The 10437-nt window shown below is 50.6% G+C and overlaps 1 protein-coding gene across 1 annotated transcript in view; it reads right to left on the bottom strand.

The window, feature by feature from the left end:
• Positions 1–3136: 3136 nt before the first annotated feature.
• The window catches only part of LASP1 (LIM and SH3 protein 1), a 57832-nt gene continuing 50531 nt past the window's right edge, over positions 3137–10437 (bottom strand). The window contains exons 5-7 of the mRNA XM_074979046.1: positions 8152–8302; positions 7743–7834; positions 3137–6840 (exon numbers count right to left, since the gene is read on the bottom strand). Coding sequence (XP_074835147.1) covers positions 6667–6840; positions 7743–7834; positions 8152–8302 — 417 coding nt within the window. The 3' untranslated portion in view covers positions 3137–6666. The remainder of the gene's footprint in view (positions 6841–7742; positions 7835–8151; positions 8303–10437) is intronic.

Raw genomic sequence — 10437 nt, 5'->3', positions numbered from 1 at the left:
GCTATGTGGCTGCAGAACAGTAAACAGTTACATTTCCTTAATACCAGCATGGCAAACAAAACAACACACTTCTCTATAGTGAGGTTTCAGTGTAGCTCCTTCTCTCTCTCTCTGTGCATTCTTGACACCATGCTGCTTTGTATTTGCTCTTCAGCAAAAAAAAGGACAGTTAGGTCTTGACATCTGCACTGTCCAATGGCTGCTGTTCCTGGGATTTTCCTCTTGCCATCAGCTTGGGAAGTGGGTTGCTTGCAAAGGGTTAACTTTCTCCAGAAGGCTCTGGCATGGCTGCCGCTGAGGATAAGGTGGCACTTGTCTGACCCAGGCCTGAGAGCTGCAGAAAACCCCAAACATGCTTAAGGAAAGGAAAACTGCACAGGTGACAAAGGCATCAGAATGTTATCAACTAAGCAGAGCAGAGGAACATGTGATTTGTTGCTAAAAATGCTAAGCAAGAACGCTGGCTATTGAAAGGCACCCATCTGCTACCCTTCAGCGCATGCAACAAGACACTTATTTTATTTTACTTCTTTCTTGGTGAAAACAGAAATCAGTATTGCACATAGCATGGTTATTAAAGGCAGGGGAAAGCCTTTGATTGGGAACAACTAGTAGATGGAGCTGGGAAAAATAGATTTTTTTTTATATATTTAACTATTTTAAGCAGCCTGTGTTTTTTTTTTAAAAGACATGTTTCTTTACCCACATAATTTTCTGAGCAGGATACAGCTGCCACACACCAGCACACCTGGGTCAGAAAGCAGTGGCTTAAAAACAAGAAACAAAACTAACCATTGCTTCATTCCCCAGCAATTAAAATGGTTTGTGACAGTCAGGAGCAAAGCCTCACCTGGCAGATGCTTTGATTGGCAGGATGGCTGGCTTCCTGTGCTTCATCTTTCTGCTGCACTGCGGGTGGGGCTGTTAGAGCAGGTAGATGATGTAGGAGAGGATTACCAGGCCAATGATGGCAAAAAACATTAAAATGAAAATATCCAGCATGGTGGAAGCTGAGACGCAGGCTGCTGTCTGGGCTGCAGGGGCGGGAGAGCTGCAGAGGCTGCTGCAGTGAGGCAGGCAAGCAAGCTGGCTGTACTGACAGAGATGAGGACTAGCCCAGACCTCCTTCTCCCCCCCGCCCCCACAGTTTTTCCCTCCTCTTCCAGCTGGAGGATAGAGAGCCAGGTCCAGGACAGAGTGAAGATGCACGAACAGCTTGTGCGATAGCTTTTCATCAAGGAGGAGAGCAGAGTTTTTTAAAAAAGGCCTGGGGAGCAGAAATATGGGGATAGAAAGCAATTGTTCAAACTGGGGAGGAGCCTCCTAGTGCAACACACCAGCTTCCTAAGGATTTGACTGTACACAAAGGGGCTCAGCTGGCAGCATAACTAGCAGTAGTCATTTACCTCTGGACAGAGTTGCTTTGCCACCTGCTGTTTTGAACAGACCAAGAGCCAGGCTGCCCGAGTCAGGCAAGGCTGAGACAAATGAATGTGTTGCTGCTGCTGGTTGGAGCTATGGGCCATGGGCAGAGAGGAAAAGGGACTGTTAATTTTGTAACTGATTTTGTCTGGGCTCAGACTTTTTGGACTAAAGGTGATGTTGTGGGCCCACTTATAAACACCAGTCATGACTCCAGCATGCCTGAGCATCCTAATGCAGGCCTGAGCTGCCCAGTTAGGCCATCTGCACCTGCGCTTGCTGTGTGTGTTTCATGGCAGGCTGTGGAGGGACTGAGATGATGAGGAAAGCCCCAGTGCAGCAGGACAAGTGCATGGTTTGTCTACCCACAGCCAGACATCTATAGAATCATCCATCCAGGGCTCTTCTCATTACTAGTAGGTGAAACATGGATATAGCTATATCATAGAATTGGAAGGTACCTGAAGAGATCATCAAGTCCAGTCCCCTCCACTCACAGCAGGACCTATCACCATCCCTGACACCTATTTAAATCTAACCTGCCCCAACCCCTTGAAAAGTCCCCTCAAGAATTGAAATCACAACTCTGGGTTTACAAGGCCAATGTACTAACCACCAAGCTATTCCTCCCCCAACAAATGGTGGGAACGGGCTATTTAACTGGGGGCTGTGGCCTTGTGCTTATGAAACAGTACACAGGTTCTTTGCTCACACGCACATGCACTGAGCCCAGTGGAAGAGCCAGATATATAATTATCAAAATAGCACCGACAGGCAGCAACTGAAAACAAGGCACCGGTGTGCTAGGTATTGCCCAGACACATCATGAGATAGAGTTGGATGAGCTCATGGAGTTAGGGCTGTCAGTTGCTTTTAGCCAAGATAGGCAGAGAATAAGCTGTATGGTCTGGCTGTTTCCTAAACCTCTGACTGCTAGAACCTGGGACTGGAGGACATCGCAGAGTGCAAGGGGTGCTACCAGACACCTAGGGTGGTGAAGCTTTGAAAATCCAGGCCCAGCAGCTGAAAGTTTTGTCCTGGGGCTCTCATCCTCCAGAGGTGTTTGGGTTTGTAACCAAGTGTCTATGGAAGCCAAGAATCTAATGACCTTTAATGCTCATGGCCTAAGTGACTTGATTATGGTCACCCAGCAAGTCCACAGCAAAACTGGGAATCAAACCCAGGCAAGTGTTCTGTCACTATTCTCCATACAGTGGTGCAGGAACACCGTTAATAGTGGGGGCACTGAAAACAAGCCCCTTACTCCTCTCTGCTACCCCACACCTGGGGCCAGCTGTGGGGCCAGAAGCAGAGTCCCAGGGTTGGCAGCCAGGACCCCAGGTGCTGGGAGGGAAGTGGGGAGCAGCAGAGATCTGGCTATTACCTAGGGGTTCTGCAGCATTAACCCACCACATGCCCCCTTAGTTTCTCCACCTACTCCCCCATAGCAGGGGCAGAGGTGGCTCTAAGCCATGCAAGGAGCGGTTACAAATAAACTAGAAGTATCTATGTTGAGTTCCCATAGACTTCACTGGGAGCCCCACAGCCACTGTGGAGTACAGTCACTGCAGACTTTGTATCAAAGGGATGTGTGTTTTCATTTCAGTCTAGTTTCCTCTTTCTTACTTGCCATCTCTCTTCCCAAAAAGCTGTTAATCTGTTTAAAGCCAGAGGAAAAATTAAAAACACAATTAAGACCAAAGCAGTCAGCAGGTAAAAATTATAGTTTTATTTTAAATTTGAATAAACCAGAAAGCATTTGTTGGTTTTTTTTCCATTCAAGGGTTCAGTTAAAAAGGCCAAATAAATTTCATTTTCTGGGGGGCACTCAGGCCCATCGGAAGAAATACACAGACAAAATAAACCCCACCAATAAAAAACGATCTAAGCCCAGAACTGAAATGCAACTTGGAAAGCTAAGATGTACAAGATGTGTTTAAAAACAAAAACACATTAATGAAATGGTTACAATGATGCAATTTAGCTTTTATCTTTTTAAAGATTTTACTTATTTTAAATACAGGTTTAGGTGCTTTTCAGCTATGAAAAAAAAGGCAAAAAAGTGCATAAGTCAGAGAGAAGGCAGAAATCAAGCAGTAAAATGTCTGTTTTCCATGGCAAGAGAAAAAAAAATAAAGAGGGGAGGGCAAGCAGGGGAAGAGGAAGATAAGATCAACAGTCTCAAGGTAGCATTAAAAAAGTTTTAGGCCCAAACTTAAAGTTTCCTGTGTTTTGATTTGGTCCATAAAAAAGGCTTATTCACATTGTTATTTCCCTCCCCTTTCCCAGGCTCTAAAGAACAAAGTATTAGTGAGCAGGAATGTCTCTCTCCATTCCCCCCAGCTCCTCTGCCAGGTCTTGTGTGCACACCTTTCAACACCACCAAGGATTTCAAGTCCCACCCAGCTCATCACTGCCACCTCTATGCTGTGCACAAGGCTGATCACATCCACTTTCCCCCAGGCCTATCGCAAGTCTCCCACAATCCCTTAGCTGAATAGGAAAGCTGGTTAAAAGCAAAAGGCTCACCCTTATCCCCCAGCCCAGCTGCTAGCTGGCTCTCCTAGAGGGATGGATCCCCCAACCCTTTTAGTAGAGTACATTGATTTTGGGGACTGGAGAGCAGAGATCCTCTAACCCATGCACGCTTCTGCACTAAAGCAGCTACCAGAGAAAGGGGAGGGACTGAGAGGTTCCAAGGCTCGCTGCTGTCACCCACCCCTTAGTCCCTTACCCTTAACCACCATTTCACCGTCAATACAGTGTCTTAGGCAGCAGTTCTGCATCTCCATTGTGCTTCTGGAAGTGAAACAATGAGTGTGGGAGAAAGAGGAAAAGGCACATGCAAGGTCCTCTTCCATCTTCCAGCAGTGCCTTCTCCATTTTAATAACCTAGCAGCCGGCTTCTCCCTTCTCCTGAAAGGTCAGCATGAAGGTAAGACCACATGGAGCAGCAGCGGAAGGTACAGGGGATGATCCCAGAGGAGTGCACCTCCAGCAAGCAGAGGTCTCTTGTGCTCCATGAGAGATCTCACAGGATGCACCTGGAATGCAGTCACACTCCCCTGGGGTAAGGAGGGCAGTCAGGCTACATGAATTCCAGTTGAGAGGGAGAAAAGCACCAGGGAGTGGATCTCAGCATGCTGGAGGCAGAGGGCAGCAGAGCTGATCCCACACCCCACTGGAACAAGGAGGGGGAGGATTCACAGCTAATTCTCAATGCTCAGTTTCCTTACCCAGGGCCAACACAGCACCCTCTTCCCTGCATCGATTTCCAGTTAGAGTGGCCCCTGTGCACAAAATCCTGGGTAGGAGGGCATGTGCTTTAAAGTTTTGGTCCATGATGTGATCCAAGCCAGCAACAGCCTGGATCCAGTGAGACAGTGCAGGGAAAATAGGGGCTGAATGTGTCAGTTCATTGCCCTTCCTGGTCCCTTGGCCACTGACTCGAAACATACCATTCCAAGTGCAATGGAATTGGAACTTGAACGTGCCTGGCTGGTCCCTGGGAAAGGCCAGGATGGAACTGTCTGGCTTTCCCCTCCTTCCAAGACACTGCTGATTGGGGAGGTTTGCTTGTGTTGTGTCTCCCCTCCACCCTGCCCTTCACAACCACAGTTCCAGTAGTGGCACCTGCTGAGCCAGGCAGGCACCACTGCAAAGCAGACTCACTGGACCAGCCCCTGGCCCAGAAGAAAGCCACGCCGCCTCACGCTTCTTTCCCAACAGCTCCACCAGCCACTCACGTAGCAGAGTTTCCCCCAGGGTTCACGGCCATAAGAGAAAAAACAGACCCAGACTGAGCAGTCAGTGGCTCCAAAAAGCCATGGGGACAGGAGACTGGATCCTGCACTGCATGGCCATGCCCAGAGCACACCCATCCAGCAGCAGGGATGGGAGAACAAGCAGGGTCCCTGAGGTGCGAGCTGCTGTGTGAGATGAGGCACCATCCTTCTATGCAAGGGATCATTTGGCAGCAGTAAAGATCTCTGTAGAAGCTGAAAAAGGCACATGGGGCCTTCCCTTCCCCTCTACTAGAATAGTACTTGGTTCTAGAGCGTGTTCTGGATATCACTTTCATTCATACCCTCTGGCTGACCATGGGGGAGGCCGTGAGTCACCCTCTGCCCCCTCCATAGCTCTCAGCCACAAGCAGCTCATCCAGCCTTAAGCATAAGCAGGCCCTGAGCTGCTCCTCCCTCCTGATTGCAACAGCAGTCATGTCCCAGAGCGAAGAAATGGTCCTGGAATATGGTGGCCCCACCCAAGGAAGCTCAAAATGGTGTGGCCAGAACCACTAGATGCTGCTTTGGAGAGCTCCATCCTGTTCAAAGGACCAGAGCCCTCCCACCCCCACTGCTTGCCACTTATGCCTCAGTCTGCTGGCAGACTGTGGAGATACCACCCCCTCTGTGGCCAGTGGCCCAGCCACAAAAGTCAGTGAAAACCTGAGAAGAACAGAGTGAAATAGACAATTGTTTGAGCTCAAATTCTGAAGAACTCAGGGGTTTTGTGTAAGTTTTGGCTTTACATGAAGGTTTGAAGAGTGAAAGATGTGAAGTGGAAGGGAGAGAGAGACAGAACGGAAGTTTTAACAGAGGTAATGAGGTGGGAGAGGTGAGTGGAGATGGCCAAGTGTAAGATCCCTGCAGGCTTTTGTGATCCCAGCTAGAGGGGACTTGTGGCCCACTGTCCCTAGTGACAGCATTTCAAACACCCTTCCCATACTTTCTGTTGAGAGGACAACCCTAGTTATTGGCCCCTTCTTGCTGCCCCCTCCAGCTGCTTGGCTTGGTCCCCAGCAGAGGGGGTAGGTTTGGTCCCATCAGATGGGTCAGCTGGGACCCTGTCTTAGCTCAGGAGCCCAGCAATTCCAGTTGTTTCCCCCATAGTCCCTAGGGGTAGAGGGCATGGTAGCTAGGCCCCCAACCCTTCAGAAAGAAGGAGGAAGAGATTAGAGAGGAGGAAAGCTGCAAGGCTGGGGCCAACTGGAGTGGACCCAGGAGAGGTCTCCCACAGACAGTCCCAATGGAGCTTGAGTAGCTATGAAACAAAGCTAAATTGGCAAGAGAAACCAGAGCCTGCTGCCAAGTACCGACAGAGTACAGCTGGGCAAGAAGTGCAGCTCTGATGGAGCAATGGCAGGACATGGCAGAAAAGGGATGCTGGGTGAGAGAGACATGACGGGACCTTGTGTGGGCCAGGTGCTTTCGGTATCAACCCATGCCCCCCTCCCCCCATTACTTAGATGGCCTCCACGTAGTTGGCAGGAAGCATGCCGGTGTCCCCGGTACGCTCGACCGTGCCATACATCCACCCATCGTCAATCTGCTGCACGTTGACGATGGTGTCTCCATCCTGGAAGGAGACCTCGTCTTCGTCAGCAGCATTGTAGTCATAGACTGCACGGAACCGCTTCTGCGGAGGGGGAGAGGAGAGTCAGCAATACAGAGGGGCTCCCCTGCAAACACCCTGTTCATGACAGCAGCCTCTGTTCTCCCTCTAGCTGGCAGGGCCCATACTAGACTAATTAAGCCTTCTAGTGGGAGACCTTGCCCCCAGGGGTTACTGGAGCGGCACTAAGCCATGAAGGAGCGATCTCTGGCTCTCCAGAGGTCGGTGTGCTGCAGTGCCAGACTCAGCTCTTAACAGTGGACATACTGGGTTAGACCAAAGGTCCATCTAGCCCAGTGTCCTGCCTTCCAACTGCACACAATGTCAGATGCCCCAGAGGGAGTAAACAGAACAGGGAATCAAGCAATCCCTCCCTCGTCAACCATTTGCTTCTGACAGAGGCTAAGGACAGCGTTTCTGTACATTCTGGCGATCAGCCGTTGTTGAGCCTGTCCTCCACAAACGTATCTAGTTCTGTTGGAACCCTGATAAAGCCTGAGTCTTCACAACATCCTCTGGCGAGGAGTTCCACAGGTTGACCGAGCACAGTCTGAAGAAATACTTCCTTTGGGGTTTTTTTTTGTTTCTAAACCTGCTGCCTATTAACTCGCAGCACAGCAATGCAGGCCAGACACGGGGCTGAGGAGCTCAGGAGTAGAGTTCTAGCTCTTCCACCATCACGCACCTTAGTCTGAGGGCAGCTACAAGGCACAGGAAGGGAAGATCAGGAGTGCAGGACATGAGCCCTGCTAATGGTTGCCACAGGACAGCACCAGAGATGGGCACCTGCCTGACCCTCTACCCCACACAAGAGGGCAGCCTGCACCACTGGAGCAAAACGCTGACCCGTGTCAGGGACCACTACTGAGATCCCACCAACCAGTGTCAGCACTTGGTAAGCTAAGTGCCACTGGGGCTGTACTCACTCCTCCTCCAGAAGGGGCATTACGCTGTATAGAGACTGGTGCTGTAGGCTCCTTGAAGCCATAAGGCTGAGATGGAGGCTGCTGCTGGTATCCTGGGAAAAGAAACAGCCCCCATTAGTTGTGGCAAGCTGACTTGGAGCCCTGAATCCCAGGGTCCCTACCCATCTGTGTAATGGGCCTAACTCCAGGCCAGGGAAGGGAGGGGTGGGGGTCTGAACTCAGGCATTTTGGGAAGGTCTGCAATGCCAGGCATGGACTTCAATAGTCCTACTGCAGCCAGAGAATGGAAGCCCAGCCTCTTTGGGGCACCGATGTCAGAAGATGAAGGGTGAAGAAGTAGGTTGTGCAGGAGATAGGCTGTGACCTGTTTAACTAGGCTCCCCCAGGGAACACTTTCAAAGCTCCTTACCAGGGCTGCTGGGCTGAACCTGAGGCTGATGGTGCTGTTCCACTGGTCTCCTGTAGTTGGCGCTATCCTGGGAGTTCCTGCGTTCCATTTCACCGCCTTCACCACCACTTGGGCCCATTCGGCTCTTCTCAAACTCTTCATGGTACTTTATCTACAAGACAAAAGATGGAGTTCGGGATCCGGACGGGAGGCTCTGCTTGCCAATCATACAGCTCCAAGAGAGTCTGCCCCCATGAGCAGCTTTTAACCCCTTAAGAGTCTCCCGCTCCCCAAATCAGCTGCATCACACCCATTATTGCAGCAGAGACCAGAGCTGGGACCGTTACAATCCCTAGCTACCAGCCCCAGCAGAAAGCTGCTCCAGCACTTCACCTGGACCAAGCCTCAGTGAAAGGACCTAGATGCACAGGGCACTCCTCTAGTATGCCAAGCCCACAGCACTGTGCTGTGTGCATGCCCCTGGGAATGCCACCTTGGACGCATCAACCCCACAGCCCTTTTCACAAAGAGCTGCTAGACCCCAGCCAGGACACAAGCTATGCATGGATTTATGATTCCACCTGGCAGTTGCTATCATGCATCCCTCACTTCTTGTCTGGAAAGGTCATGGCATTAGCAAGAGCTGCTTCTGCCCAGTGTTCCCATTTATCTTTTCTATCCATGTGTGGATTTTCTTCCATGTTCAGAAAAAAATTTATGTGCACCAAGGCATGTGCAAATGTGCACCACCAATAGAAATAAAAGCCTAATTGTCCATGGTCTGCTAATCAGCTGGGTGGCAGCTGAATTTCTCCTGAGTGCCTGCGTAAGCACACAGCTTACAGGGAAGTTAAGAGTTAGATAAAACATCAAAGTACGTAAAAGAGTCCTTATAAAAGGTCATGTTTTAGTCCAGCAGGTGGCACTGCAGACTCTTGGCAATTTCAGAGACGACCCTTGTGGGGAGAGGAGCTAGAGTTATAGACCCTCTGCCCAGTTGGAGGGTTTAACAAGCCCTGGAGGTCAGGCCTCTCTCCCACCTACACTTGGTCTGGACAGATTCCTGGCTGGTGTCAGTTTGGCCAGTAGTCAGCTTCTTTAAGCGTCCTCAGCAGAATTATGCCTCCCAGGTCTTCACGGGAAAGGAGCTTTCCAGGCCTCTGGGCTGCTGTCCAGGGTGGGCACTGTTCTCACACCTTCACCCCCTCTGGTAGTACACGCCAGCTATCTTAGCTGATGCATGGATTGGGAGCTCCCTAGAGCCCAGCTGCAGCGCGTAGGAGGCCCACGCACAGAGCAGAACCCCCACATGCTAGCATCAGGCACTGTACGCACAGCACTTGGGCAGGGTTGCAGAGGAAGTTAGGAAGGAACAGTTATGAGGAACACAGCTAGCTCTAAAGAGCTCTGATGGACTCAGGGCTGGTGACCAGACCTCCCCCAAGGGAGGCTGGCCAGGCCCACGGGGCTTGTTCCAAGAGCTAAAGAAAGAGGTAACAAATCTCCTCCTCCCCAGCACCTTGCAGCTTTCTGGGCAGCTCAGCCATACAGGGGGCCAGAAGATGGTGTAATGGGGTTCCAGGGTCCCCATGCACTGCACCCCGTCCACAGGCAGGAGTAACTCTCACTCAGCAGGTAGAACGGGATGTTCATTAGTTGACAGAGGCCCAGCTCAGCACAGAGGTATCAGTACAGCCAACGGAGACAGTCATTCCAACCCATCCTATGGAGAGGTGCCCCAGGGGTGCCCCATTTGGGGTCTAACTTCCCCTTCTGCCCAGGCTGGTAGCCATTTTTTCCCTCTCCCCCCAGCTTCTAACTGGCACCTCCATTCAAACCCCAGCTCGGTTCCTCCCTGCTCTTTGTTCAGGTCAGAGGTGTTACCTGCCAGCTTAGTAACAGAGAGAAAGCCGTGCTGCTCTATATACTATCAAAACAAAAAAAGCAGTCAAGTAGCACTTTAAAGACTAACAAAATAATTTTTTTTAGTCTTTAAAGTGCTACTTGACTGCATTTTTGTTCTGCCAGCTTAGGTTACAGCCCCAGGGGGTCATCCTTAGACAGAAAGGCAGAGTAGCTCATATTAGCTGTGTCTGTCTGTCTCACACTCACACACACCCCCACACACACCCACTCACACCTCCTTCACAGATGGCCAGTGCAGTTAGAGTTGTGTGTAGGGGGGGTGGGAGTGAAATGGGCTTCAGGGGATCAACATGGTACCACCATCATGGCAGCAAGGGCCAGAGCGGAGACTCTGAAGCGACATGATGAATCTGGGGCATGCAGCCAGTTAATGAACTTGAC

Source organism: Carettochelys insculpta, chromosome 28 (genome assembly GCF_033958435.1).
Source record: "Carettochelys insculpta isolate YL-2023 chromosome 28, ASM3395843v1, whole genome shotgun sequence".
NCBI classification, from domain to species: domain Eukaryota; kingdom Metazoa; phylum Chordata; order Testudines; family Carettochelyidae; genus Carettochelys; species Carettochelys insculpta.
The sequence above is the reverse complement of the archived record's forward strand: the minus strand, read 5'-3'. Positions and strand labels throughout refer to the sequence as shown.